At 46.1% G+C, this 13,860-nt stretch overlaps 1 protein-coding gene across 3 annotated transcripts in view; it reads right to left on the bottom strand.

Moving 5' to 3' along the window:
* PIK3CD (phosphatidylinositol-4,5-bisphosphate 3-kinase catalytic subunit delta) overlaps positions 1-13,860 on the bottom strand; it is a 48,399-nt gene that overhangs the window by 25,529 nt on the left and 9,010 nt on the right. For all 3 annotated transcript variants that reach the window (XM_032232290.1, XM_032232289.1, XM_032232291.1), the window contains exons 4-8: positions 12,494-12,726; positions 10,991-11,170; positions 9,403-9,552; positions 8,011-8,100; positions 4,558-4,779 (exon numbers count right to left, since the gene is read on the bottom strand). In XM_032232290.1, coding sequence (XP_032088181.1) covers positions 4,558-4,779; positions 8,011-8,100; positions 9,403-9,552; positions 10,991-11,170; positions 12,494-12,726 — 875 coding nt within the window. The remainder of the gene's footprint in view (positions 1-4,557; positions 4,780-8,010; positions 8,101-9,402; positions 9,553-10,990; positions 11,171-12,493; positions 12,727-13,860) is intronic.

Below are 13,860 nucleotides of genomic sequence, written 5' to 3'. Positions count from 1 at the left end.
AGCCACTAAGACCTGGCTGTTCCGGCAGGCCTGGGGCTGACGAGTTCCCGGCCCCACTTAAACTGTTGTGACTGTTGTTTTGTTTTTAATTTTGTTTGTCTTGTGTTCTGTTTGTATTCCCCTTCCCTTTGGTTTGTTAGCCGCCCTGAGTCCCTCGGGAATAGGGCGGAATACAAGTTGAATAAACCTAATAACCTAACCTAACCTAATTAAACATGAAACTCAGCCAACTGAATATTGCAAACACCAGTGACGAGTGCTAATGGTTGATACGGTTTGCTGCCAGCTTCCTAGGTATCAACCAAGGACCTTCTTAAAATATAAGATGTTCCGAGTAGCGCAGTTTTTTGCAGTTCCGCTGGCGTTATTGCAGGAAGCTGCAATTTGTTGATGTATCTTGTAAAATTCTTGGACATGGTACCAAGTGCCCTGATGACAATGAGTATCACTGTGACATGCTTCATCCAATTATTATTATTATTATTATTATTATTATTATTATTATTATGTGTGGTTAGTCTTTGGTGAGATTCACAGCCTTTGGGGCTGGTTGGTAGCTCAACAGCTCGAGTCCTAACCAAGGACCTAGGAACTATTAAGATAACGTCGGAGGATATAAACTGTTCCAAGTAGGGTGGTTTTTTGTAGAATCAGAATGTTCAAGTCAGGTAAACTTAGAATTTCCAAATAGCGAGGTAGCCCTTTAGGTATTGCTCCAAGGGCTCCAATTACAATCGGGACGACACACAATTTCTTTTTCCACAGTCGCTCGACTTCAATTTGCAAGTCCCGGTACGTGTGATTTTTTCTTGCTGCTATCTTCAATTCGTGTATCTCCAGGTATTGCAATGTCAATGAACCATACTTTTTTCTTTTCAACTATTGTTATGTCAGGTGTGTTGTGGGCAAGTGCCTGTCAGTCTGGATTCTGAAGTCCCACAAGATCTTGACTTTCTCATTCTCTAAAACCTTCTGAGCCTGATGTTCCCAGTGGTTTTTGCTGTACTCAAATCCAAACTTTTGGCACAATTTCCAGTGAATGATCTTAGCAACGCGGTCATGGCGTTGTAGGTAGTCAGTTTGTGAAACTTTGCTGCACCCCCTGATCAAGTGGTCAACTGTCTCGTCTTTCTCATTACAGGGGCGACATTTGCTGTTGGTGGTAACATGTTGAATTTTTGCCTTCATGCAGTTTGTGGCTAAGGCTTGTTCTTGAGCTGTCAAAATAAAGCCTTCTGTTTCTTTTTTTCAGTGCTCCTGATCTTAACCAGTTCCAAGTTAGCTTTTGATCAGCTTTGCCTTCAATACTTTTCAAGTATTGGCTATGCATAGCTTTCTTTTTCCAATTTTCAGCTCACTTCTCAATTACTTCTTCCTTATACTCAGCTTTTGACTTAGTTGTCTTTAAAAGGCCTCCTTTATTTACTTCCTTAATCATTGGTTCTTCACTTTTCTGGATGTAATCATTCAGGCTGTTGTTGTTGTTATTATTATTATCATCATCATCAACAACTTTTATTCATTAAACATGAAACTCAGACAACTGAACATTTAAAAATGTATCACAAATATTATTGACTGGGACTTTATTATTGTTGTTGTTGTTACATAAATAATATAAATATTATTTATATTCTACAATAATATAAATAATAGTCGAAGAGAAGGACCAGGGGAGACAAGATAGCAGTCATCCAATATTTGAGGGGCTGCCACAGAGAGGGGTGGGGTCAAGCTATTCTCCAAAGCAGCCGAAGGCCAGACAAGAAACTATGGATGGAAACTGATCAAGGAGAGATTCAACCTGGAAATAAGGAGAAATTTCCTGAGAGTGAGGACAATCCAATGGAACAGAAGTTGCCTTTGGAAGTTGTGGGAGCTTCCTCATTGGAAGCTTTCAAGAAGAGACTGGACTGTCATCTGTCAGAAATGGTGTAAGGTCTCCTGCTTGGGCAGGGGGTTGGACTAGATGACCTACAAGGTCCCTTCCAACTCTTCTCTTCTCCTCTCCTCTATTATATTCCTAATTTGAATTCTAATTCTATTCTCCTTCTTCCTCTCTCCTTTGAACTCTTCGCCAGAGTCAGGGCAGCAAAATAAACCAGGCAACTAAGCAGAGAGCGGTGAGTAATTCAGTGAATGGACTCCAAAAACCAGATGACTCAGCAAATTGGGAGGAAATGGGGAAAACAGAGGCTGTATGACTCAGCAAAGGACACCGAAATGCGCGTGGCCAGACCATCAGGAGCCCAGTTCTAGGAAGTCCCAACGCCTTTCATTTCCCCTCCCTCTGTTCTCCCCCCCACATCAGCCTTTGGCAGCTGCACAGCTTGTCTGTTGGCGCTTTCTCATGTTTCTACAACCGAGAAACACATCCCGTCCCTTTGCTGAAACGAAATCTTCTTTTTAACATCTGGAAGGAGACGGGGACTTTCTCAGAAAGCCGCCGTTTTTTTTTGTACGGATGTCAAAGAGAAGGCAGCCTTTGGAAGGATAAACAGGCCCACGTGGGCTGATTCTCTCTCTCTCTCTCTCTCTCTCTCTCTCTCTCTCTCTCTCTCTCTCTCTTTTCTTCCAATTCAGGGTTTGCGAGATGAATGTTTAAACCCTTCAAACGCTGGTCTGCATCCCTTGTAAAGCCTTCTAAGCCGACTTATTCTCTTGCAGACGGGTGCGCGAGAAAAACTCTTCCCGTTTTGCACGAGGGTTAATTTTTTAAAATCCCGAATCTGCCATCATTCCCCACTGGTGGTCCGTGAGAAAATTTTGGTGGTCTGCAGAAAAATTATTTGCATTTTTCATATTGCACTAAATCGGGGGTCCTCAAACTTCGGCCCCTGGGACGGATACGTGCAATGAAGGCTTGTGTTGCTGCAGAGAGTCTCCCCCTTCGGGGTCTTTTTGGGGGGGGCAGAAATTCTGACTTGGGGTCTGCTTCAGCCTCCTGGTGGGGGGCTTTGGGCGAAGGCTGGAGGGAAGCACCGCTGGTGGCAAAGAGCCGGAGGGCCTCATTCCAGTGGGGCTGCATCCTGGCCTGGAACTGGCTGACCATCTCAGCCTGCTGAGCTTCCAGGCGCCGGTAACCTGGCCTTGCACTCCCGCAGGTCTTCCCTCTGCTTGGAAAGCCTATGCTCCTAGTCCTCAGTGAGATGCTTCTGCTGAGCCTCCTTCTCGGTCAGATCCAATTTGAACTGAGCTGTTTTGCCAACTCTTCTTCCTGGTGGCTGCTTAGCTCCAGCAACTGCTTCCTGTTGGGGCCCTAAGGAGCCCGGGCGGGCAGGCGAGGAGCAGCATGTAGTGGCTGGCAAGGCGCCCTTCGACGTGAGTGACATCGAGTTGGCCACACCCACTCAGTCACATGACCACTTAGCCACGCCCACCCAGCCGGCCATTAGGCAGATCATATTAGTGGTCCGCCAGATTTAAAATTATGAATTTAGTGGTCCCTGAGGTTGGAAAGATCAGAGACTCCCGCCCCCAATGCAACCATTCTCTTCCCTGGCCGAATTTCTATCTTGCAGGATTCTCAAATCGCCACCCAGTGCAGGCAAGAGTTGTGTTTTACACCCCCAATTTGCAAGTTTTGATTGCTGCACATTTTGGAGACAACTTCCCAAAGCTGCATTTCTTGGCTGCGGGTTTTTTTTTTTACAATTTTTTTTAATTTGTATTAAACAAACAACACACACACAAAATAATCATCTTACATCTTGTAGAAAGTGTGTCAATTGGTTATCATTAGCTTTCGGGCATCTCTTTCACAGTCATTACTTAACATTCATATCAAATGTCTTAATGAGTCTTATTTTCAACATATCATAGTTCTCATTTGACTGAAACTGGCTGTGGTTTTGTTGTTGTTGTTGTTGTTGTTTTGCTGGCAAAGGATGGTGCCACCTTGCTTTAGCAAAGGACCAGGGATGGGTTCCTGCCAGTTCTGACCTCTTCTATAGAAGAGGTTCCACAAATCTACAGTGCCGTTTAGAACCGGTTCCAGCTCCGTCTCCCCGCCCATACGCACATCATCAAGATGAAGAGCGAGAGGAGGAATTCTGGGAGTTGAAGTCCACAAGTCTTAAAACTGTCAAGTTTGAACACCCCTGAGGGGTTTTTTTTCCTAAAGAGTTAGGGGTGCAAGGGTTTTGTAACTTGACAGCTTTAAGACTTGCACACTTCAATTCCAGAGTTTCTGAGCCAACATGACTGGAGGAGGAATTCTGGGAGTTGAAGTCCACAAGTCTTAAAGCTGTCACGTTTGAACACCCCTGGTTTTTTTTTTCCTAGAGGGTTAGGGGTGCAAGGGTTTTGTAACTTGACAGCTTTAAGACTTGCGTGCTTCAAATGCCAGTTTCTGAGCCAACATTTTGGTTGCTAAGCAAGAGCGTTGTTAAGTGAGTTTCACCACATTTTACAAGTAGGCCACGCCCACCCAGTCACATGGCTGGCAAGCCACTCCCATCTGGTCACATGGCCAACAAGCCACTACTACAAAGCAGGCCACACCTACAGAAAAGGTTCTAAAATATTTTGAAACCCACCACTGTGCAAAGGACTTACCGCTTTTTTGGATTTCTTCTTGGTGGACCTGGCCTTTTTGGCTTTTTCCACTACCGAGTAGAGAGCCAGGCAGAGCCGAGCCATCCGGGGCAAGTCGCAGACCTGGATGTCAAATTTTAACGTCTGATCCCACGCGGGCTCGGAGCAAACGTTGGCTTCGGCGCTGGTCATCATCTTGCACAGCATTTCGTGCCCGTGGTAAAGGCCCGCTTGCACAATCAACTGGGGGGGGGGGGAGATAAACGGACAAAGGAGCGTGTTAGCCACCCTTTCACACACACCCCCAAAATGAACAGCCACACGATCTGCTGATGGAAAGCAGGAAGTCTCCAATTCATGGGCAAAGGCAGGATGTCTGTTTGCAAAGCTCTCGTGCCACGTTTCTAGTCCTCGTGGCTGTGAGATTGAAAAAATCCCTCGGACAAACACGCTCGCTGTTACAAGTAGACCTTAACTCTTATTTAGTGACCATTCAAAGTTACAACAGCACTGGAAAAAATCATTTTTTTCATACTTATAACCGTTGCAGCATTCCCCCCCCCCCCCCCCCGGTGGCATGATCAAAATTCGGACACTTGGCAACGGACTCACACCACAGTTTCAGCAATACCCTAGGAGCCGAGGTAGTGCAGTGGTTAGAGTGCAGTACTGCAGGCCACTTCAGCTGACTGTTATCTGCAGTTCAGTGGTTCAAATCTTACCGGCTCAAGGTTGACTCAGCCTTCCATCCTTCCGAGGTGGGTAAAATGAGGACCCAGATTGTTATTGGGGGCAATATGCTGACTCTGTAAACCGCTTAGAGAGGGCTGAAAGCCCTATGAAGCAGTATATAAGTCTCACTGCTATTGCTACAAAGAGCCAAGGTGGCGCAGTGGTTAGAGTGCAGTACTGCAGGCCACTTCAGCTGACTGCTATCTGCAGTTCAGCGGTTCAAATCTCACCGGCTCAGGGTTGACTCAGCCTTCCATCCTTCCGAGGATGGTGAAATGAGGACGCAGACTTTGGGGGCGATATGCTGACGCTGTAAACCGCTTAGAGAGGGCTGAAAGCCCTATGAAGTGGTATATAAGTCTAACTGCTATTGCTATTGCTATCCAAATTCGGACACTTGGCAACGGGCTCACACGATGGTTTCAGTAATACCCTCTTGGGCGACTGTCTGACAAGCCAAGTCCGATTCACTTAACAACCCTGTGAATGAACTAACTTAACGGTTGCAGCAACTCACTTAACAAAGGTGGCAAGAGAGTTCGCAGAATGAGTCAAAACTCATTTAAACAACTGTTTTCCGCTCCGAGCAGAACATGTTGGCGGTAAGCCGAGGATCCTCTGTACTGAATTATTTACCTATATCCCGCCTTTATTACTTTTACAAATAACTCAAGGACGCCATACTCCTTCCTCCTCCTGTTTTCACTCCCCCCAACAACAACCCTGTAAGGTGGGCTGGCCGGAGAGAACTCTTGGTCTCCCACTTTCTACCTTGGTGCTTTAATCACTAGACCAAGATAGCTCTTTTGACACCCCTTTTTTCTAGAGATTAGACATGACAATATACTTGCTTTAATCTCCTTACTACTTTTAGGATAATGTCTTGTTTTATTTTATAATCTACACTATATACATATGACTTACTCTCTGGAAATAAATACTATGGGGGCAAGACACCCCTATAACATCCCTTGAGGTGTGTGTTCTGTTAAGATACAGCCTGTTGTGCCTTCAAAAGGGCTTCTACTCTACTGCCGTAAAATGGCTTCTAGTGTACAGCACAGTGGGGTTGCCACAGTAACGGCTTGACAGTACTACACAAGGGGGCTCCATCTGGGAAGGGGGAAAATCCAACGTTAGAAATTACGTTTGATCCGGACATTTATAAATAAATATCCGGGCAATGCTGGGTTATCCGCTAGTTATATTATAAATAATCTATAATAACCCCAGTCACATAATAAACCTGAAGCAACAGACTCCAATTTTGGTCAACGCAATTTGGAAATTTGCACTAGTAAATTCAGGAAGGAAATCACGATGTGCAAAAAAAAAAGAAGCAATTCCAAAAAAAAATATTTTTTGCGGGTTCCGTGTTTCCTCCTACCCTCTAATTTCTCCATTTAAAAAAACAAAACAAAACTCCTAGAACTATAAAGCCAAGAGACGTTCACCTTTTTAAAAAAAAAGAAAATTACTTGCAAAAAGCTGCATTTTAGCGTAAGTGGAAAGGAAGGAAAACATTTAAAAAAAAAAAAACACACACATACGCACACACACACACACCATAAACAGTTTCTAAGAAGTTCATTTCTGGCTAATCAACACTGCCGCCCTCACTTCCTGTAGTGAGACCGCCGAATGTTTGAATGAACGAGTTTCCGAAAAGAAAAAGCAAAAAAACAACAACAACCGCCACCCGTTGCAAGATTTTGAGCTTGAAGATTGCAGGTTTGGTTCAATGCAAGTCGTAAACAAATCTCGAGTGGGAAGCCACAGAGAACGTCTAGCCGAAAGAAGAATAGGAGAGAGAGAGAGAGAGAGAGAGAGGGAGGGAGGGAGAGAGAGAGAGAGAGAGAGAGGAAAAAGAGACACAGACAGACAGAGACACACAGAGAGACAAAGACAGAGACACACAGAGAGACAGAGACACACAGGGAGAGAGACAGAGACAGAGACAGAGAGAAAGACAGAGAGAGAGAGAGCAAGCAAGAGAGAGAGAGAGAAAGAGAGATACAGGGAGAGAGATACAAACAGAGAGAAAGAGAAAGACAGACAGAGACAGACAGATATACACACACACAGAGTGAGCGAGAGAGAGGAAAAAGAGACAGACAGAGAAAGAGAGACACAGAGACAGACAGAGACAGAGAGAGATACACAGAGAGAGACAGAGACAGACACAGGGAGAGAGACAGACAGAGAGAGACAGAGACACAGAGAGATAGAGAGACAGACAGCAAGCAAGAGAGAGAGAGGGAGGGAGGGAGAGATAGGAAAAAGAGACAGACAGACAGACAGACAGAGACAGAGACACACAGAGACAGACACACAGGGAGAGAGACAGAGACAGAGAGAGAGAGACAGAGCGAGCAAGAGAGAGAGAGAGAGACAGACACAGGGAGAAAGATAGAGACAGAGAGAAAGAGAAAGACAGAGACAGACAGACAGACAGACACACACACACACACACAGAAAGAGTGAGCAAGAGAAAGAGAGAAAAAGAGACAGAGAGAGAACTAACCACAGGCATTATATCTTTATTGTCCCAAAAGAGAGGTGGAAAATACTCTTAAAGGTTAATGTGAATTTTTTTAAAAAACAAGATTGCTTCTGTCCCATAAATCCTGCAAGAGAAACAACCTGCACATCTGTCAGAGCCGTTGACCTCCATCAGCCACTTTGGGGGGGGGGGGAAATGGCACAAGAGAGAGAGAAAATATTTGGCTTAAGGTGACTTACTTTCATTCCTTCGTCGGCGTTCACCTTGCTGCAATGCAAGAGTTCGATCGAATACAGCTGCTCCAGAGACCACAGAGATACACAGGTCAGCTAAGCAGAGGAACAACAAGGAGGAGAGAGAGAGAGTGAAGTTGGATTTCATGGCTAATTTTGACATTTGGCCCCCAAAGGATATATAGGTAAGGTAAAGGTTCCCCATGCACATCTTAATTCCAGGTCGCTTCCTTCTCTCCCTGATTATTTTCTTTTTAAGTTTTATTTTTTTCCTTCCATATACATTCACAAATACACATTCTCGTACATACTATTAACGTTTATCTGTTGACTTCTAGCATTTATCACCATCCGCTTATGAATATAAAAAACACAATTGGGATCACTTTCTTGCCACCCCATATCTCCCATCTTATTTGGCACGAACCCTGCTCCTTCCTTCTTCCCAACCTCCCTTCTCTGCCTTCTTCTTTCCTCCTCTCCTTCCTCTTTTCTTCTTCCCCTCCTTCCCCCCCACTCCTCCTCTCTTCTTCTTCTTCTTCTTGCCCCCTACTCTTATTCCTCCCTTCCATCCGGTTTCTTGTCCTGCCTTCAGGTGCTTTGGAGAATAGGTTGACCCCCTATTCTCTTTGGGGCAGCCCCTCAAATACTGGAACACTGCTATCGTTCGTGTGTGTGTCCCCCCCAATACTTCTTTTCTGAATTTGAAAAAAAAATCATCTGTGGTGAAAAAGGAACATTATACAATACAATACAATAGCAAAGTTGGAAGGGACCTTGGGGGTCTTCTAGTCCAACCCCCTGCCTAGGCAGGAAATCCTACACCTCTTCAGACAAAGCTTCTTCTTAAAGACTTCCAGTGTTGGGGCAACTTCTGGAGGCAACTTCTGTTCCATTGATTAATTGTTCTAACTGTCAGGAAATTTCTCAGTTCTAAGTTGCTTCTCTCCTTGATTAGTTTCCACCCATTGCTTCTTGTCCTACCCTTAGGTGCCTTGGAGAATAGCTTGACTCCCTCTTCTTTGGGGGCAGCCCCTGAGATATTGGAAGACTGCTATCATGCCTCCCCTAGTCCTTCTTTTCATCAAACTAGACATACCCAGTTCCTGCAACTGTTCTTCCTATTTTTTAGCCTCCAGTCCCCTGATCATCTTTGATGCTCTTCTCTGCACTCTTTCTAGAGTCTCCACATCTTTTCTACATCGTGGTGACCAAAACTGAATGCCATATTCCAAGTGTGGCCTTCCCAAGGCCTTATAAAGTGGTATTAACGCTTCACGTGATCTTGATTCTATCCCTCTGTTGATGCAGCCTAGAACTGTGTTGGCTTTTTTGGCAGCTACTGCACATGGCTGGCTCCTATTTAAATGGTTGTCCACTAGGACTCCTATAGGTTACCTTCTGCTTACGGCCCGGAGACAATTTGGGGGCTGTTTTGGGGGGATGCCCAAGCCCGTTGCTCTGTTCTTCCCGCAAACTCAGAAGAGAGGATCTGTGGACCATAATGAGGTGTGGCACGAAACGCTGGTGGAGGCACTGACGGATGTACTGAGGGGGAAAAAAAAAGAGACCCCATTAACACCCGGAGCCAAATTTCAAACGCTAAACGGGTCAGCGAAATTGGGAACAAAATGAAACCAGGCTCAAATCCCTGGAGCCGAATCCTAAGAACTTGGACTAAGTTTAAAACCGACCTCAAGGTTCTAGCCCCTGTGAAGGAAAGGGGGCACATAGGCACACCGTTCGCCTTAAATAGCCAAAAAGGACTGAGGCGCGACTTCCAAAGGTGAACAGGTTTAGGTAGTCGTTTTAGTTCCTTCCTCATCTCTGCCTTGAAATTCCTTGGGATTCATGAGGACTAGCATGCCAGTTTGGGGCTCAAAGTCTAAACTGCAACCGAGGCTACATATGGACACACCAATTATTTGAAGCAGTGTTTTTCAGCCATTTTAAGAAGAGTGGGAGGGACTTCAACTCCCAGAATTCCTCAACCAGCTTTGCTTTGCTGCCTGGGGGATTCTGGGAGTTGAAGTCCACCCACCTTAAAAGTATCCGAATTTGTATTATATCACCCTGCCTCCACTGGTTGTGTTTGCTTAGCAAAAGGAGGGAAAGACATATTTCTGATCTGGGCTTCCCCAGCAGCACGAAGCCGAGTCCTCATCCCGATAAACCCCTTTTATTTAATTTACACTGAATTCCTCTCCAGCCAAGTCTTTCCTCAACCGCAGTCTTTCAAGGCAGTTCACAACCACCGACATTTATCAGGCTTGGAGAGTGGCCAGGCCAATATCTTTCAGATAATAATGACAGAATACTTCTCTGGCCAAATGTGATGAGACGCACAAGTTCTCGGAAGTTCTCACATGCCACTTGAGTTGGCATATGGACTCATATTGTTTGGCCTTGTCCTCTGTTTTCGCCTTTGCTGATTGTCCTGACCTAGGCATCCCGAGAGCAGGAAGCAAACTCCTGGTCCCAACAAAAAACCCCTTTTATTAATAGACTGTAAATTCTGCTCATTCCCACCCAGCAAATTCTTTCAAGGGAGGATTTACAGTCACAGGCCTTATCTGGCTTGGAGAGCTGCCAGGCCGATATCTGTAAAACTTGGCCAGGAATCTGGCCAATGAAGCGAACTAAGGGTCTCCTGCAAACTCCACTCCCCTTTGGCTCCTCTTTTATTCCCTCTGGGTGGGGCCATTCACCGTCCTCCTGTGGCCTTCCTCCCAAGTTGACCCCTGTTCCTTAGCTCTTTCCTTCGTCTGGCAACTCACACTGGGAACAGGCTCCAGCTGTTCTTCTGCCTCACTGATCTCCGACTCCGAAGGCAATTGATAACTGGCATACGGCCCTGGCCTCCTCTCTGCCTCCGACACAGAGCCCTCATCAGAGCCTTCCCCAGACTCCAGGACTGGCCCATCTTCCTCCTCAACCTTCTCACTGTCCGAATCTACTGACACTGGCGGGCCACAAGAAGACATACCTGGAACTGATAAAGGGGATACTCCCCGTAGATGTACTCGTGTTTCCCGTTCACCTGCAAGGTGTACTCGTCCACGGGGCTCACTTTTTGGTGGCGGAAAATGGTGGCCTGTTTCTTGACGGCGTAGCTCATCAGAGTGATGGGGAATTCCTTCAGGGAAACCTGGAAAGTGAAGCTCTCCTGCCCATCCGGGGGGGAAAAATAAATCGAAAGGCAAAAGGTTTAATTTTTCCGTCCGTCTCCGCGGCTTCGTCGTCGATCAAGGCAGTTCTCAACGTATAACCGTTCGTTTAGCGACTGTTGGGACTTACAGCAGCGAGGAAAAAGCGACGTACGGCTGTTTGCCGCGCGTCACGACCGTTGCGGCATTCCCCCTCAACATTTGGATCCTTGACAACGGATCCGTGTTTACGACGGTCGCGGTGTCCCCTTTTTGCGACCTTCTGACAAGCCGAGTCAATGGGGAAGGTGGATTCACTTAACAACTGTGGCAAGGAAGGTGGTAAAATGGGGCAAAACTCACTTAACTGAACGTCTCGTTTTGCAACATAAATGCTGGGCTTAATTATGGTTGTAAGTTGAAGACTACCTGTATTTTGCATTGGTTCAGCCCCCGTGTCTCTCCCCCTCTCCTCTAAAAAAAAAATTAGGTCTTTGCAAACCAGCCAGGATTCTGAGGAAGATGGGAGGTTAAGGAATATGAAAAAGGGAAGAGAAGGGAAGGAAAGGAAAGGAGGAAGGAAGGAAACAGAGGGAGGAGGAAGGAAGGCTGGTAGAGGGAAGGGGGAAGGAGGAAGAAAGCAACGTAGGAAGGAAGGAGAAAGGGAGGGAGCGAGAGGAGAAAGGAAGGAAGGAAACAGATGGAGGAGGAAGGAAGGATGATAGAGGGAAGGGAAGGAAGGGAAAGGAAAGATGAAAGGGAAGGAAGAGAAGAAAAAGGAAAGATGAAAGGGAAGGAAGGGAAGGAAAAGGAGGAAGGAAGGAAACGGAGGAGGAAGGAAGGATAGACGGAAGGGAAGGAAGGAAAAGGAAAGATGGAAGGGAGGGGAAGGGAGGGAAGGGAAAGGAGGAAGGAAGGAAACAGGTAGGAGGAAGGAAGGATAGTAGAGGGAAGGGAAGGAAAAGAAAGGGGGAGGGAGGAAGAAGGAAGGAAGTAATGAAGGAAGAAAGGAGAAAGAAAGGGAGGGAGGATAGAGAGGGTGTAGGGAGGAAGGAAAGAAAGAAAAGAAAGAAAAAATAAGGAAGAAAGAAAAAGAAAGACAAGAAAGAAAGAAAAAGAAAGGAAGAAAGAAAGAAGAAAGAAAGAAAGAAAGAAAGATGCATTTGAGATTTTACACATTAGCAAGAGCATTCTTAGTTTCTCCCTTTGTCTGTCCACGATCTAGGACACACACACACACACACACACACACACACACACACACACACACAAATCTTTGCACTTTTCCACACACTACGACACCTCTCTTTCTCTACAGAGACTCCGGAAGCCTGCGTATTTACCCCTCCGGATTGAAATTTGACGTTGACAAAAATGGTCTTCCCGGGAATGGGCAGACTCCGTCTCCTCCCGAGCCCACTCAGGGCGGTCTCCAGTTGAACTGGGAAACTGTACTCCATCCACTCCTTCCAGCTGAGCCGCTGGCGCTGAGCCGCTCTCTGCTCGCAGTAATCTTTCATTTGGACCCGGAAGTCGTCCACCTCGGGGTCGGCCAAGGAATCAAACTCGTGCAAACCTAGACAGAGAACAGGAGGAGCTTCTAAAAAACTGGCAGGGAGAACTCGGTCCGTCTACCTACCGCCTCAGATCTCCTCCCTCGACAAGGTAGGCTTTTCGTAACCCTTCACAGGCCTAAGTTTCTGGTCCTCTTGAATGCATGGAGGATTCCCTGGGGCCGGAAGTCACACACAAGAAACGGTTTGACTACGAGTCTTAGGAATTCGGACAAACCTTTATAGAAAGCTGCAAAGAAATTTCCAGCTGGGTTTCACATTTAGTTACTACTGGTTTGCCGCACACATGCCCCTTCCACACATGCGCCAGCTTTCTGTCCATGTGCTTTGCTTGCGCGAACGCCTTCCATGCATGGGTCCGGCCTCAAAAACATGCCTAAATAAGACGGCGTCCGAACCGGCTGAATACCATCTCTGGAAATCTCACTTCTGCTGCCTTGGTCCCTTCCAGTTGGCAGGAAAGGTTTTGTTAGCGGCCCCGAGATTTTAGGTTTTTCAGCCGCTTTCCTGATTGATCTTTATGGGCTATGATTGTCAATAATACTGTCTGCCTTCTCTTAATTATTCTGATTATACTGTGGGGTACTTGGTGCTCTCTGAGCTTGGTGGTTTTCCCAGCAGACGTTTCATTACCCAGCTAGGTAACAACATCAGCGCTAGAAGGGAGCGGGGTTTGCCCTGATTCAATTGAATTGAATTTATTGCACTTATATGCCGCCCTTTTCCCCGAAGGGGACTCAGGGCGGCTCACAATCCAAGTCAGGGAAGGGGATACAGATAAGGGATAAAAAGACAAACAAAACAATACACAATTTAAAAGCACACAACAACCATACCATTCGAGGAGGGAGGCAAAAGCTGATGATGTTACCTCGTTGGGTAATGAAACGTCTGCAAGAAAACCATCAAGCTCAGAGAGCATCAAGGACCCCACAGTTCTCCTCCTCCTCCTGCCCCACTCCTTTCTCCTATTCACAACCCCACTTCCTTCTAGCATTGATGATGTTACCTAGTTGGGCCATGAAACGTCTACCAGAAAACCACCAAGCTCAGAAAGCACCAGGGACCCCACAGCTCAACCCCACTATATTCTTTTCTATCAGTACTTTTAATATACATTAATAAATAAAAACAAG

The sequence above is a fragment of the Thamnophis elegans genome, chromosome 15 (genome assembly GCF_009769535.1).
Source record: "Thamnophis elegans isolate rThaEle1 chromosome 15, rThaEle1.pri, whole genome shotgun sequence".
Lineage (NCBI taxonomy): Eukaryota > Metazoa > Chordata > Lepidosauria > Squamata > Colubridae > Thamnophis > Thamnophis elegans.
This window is presented reverse-complemented; position numbering and strand designations above follow the sequence as displayed.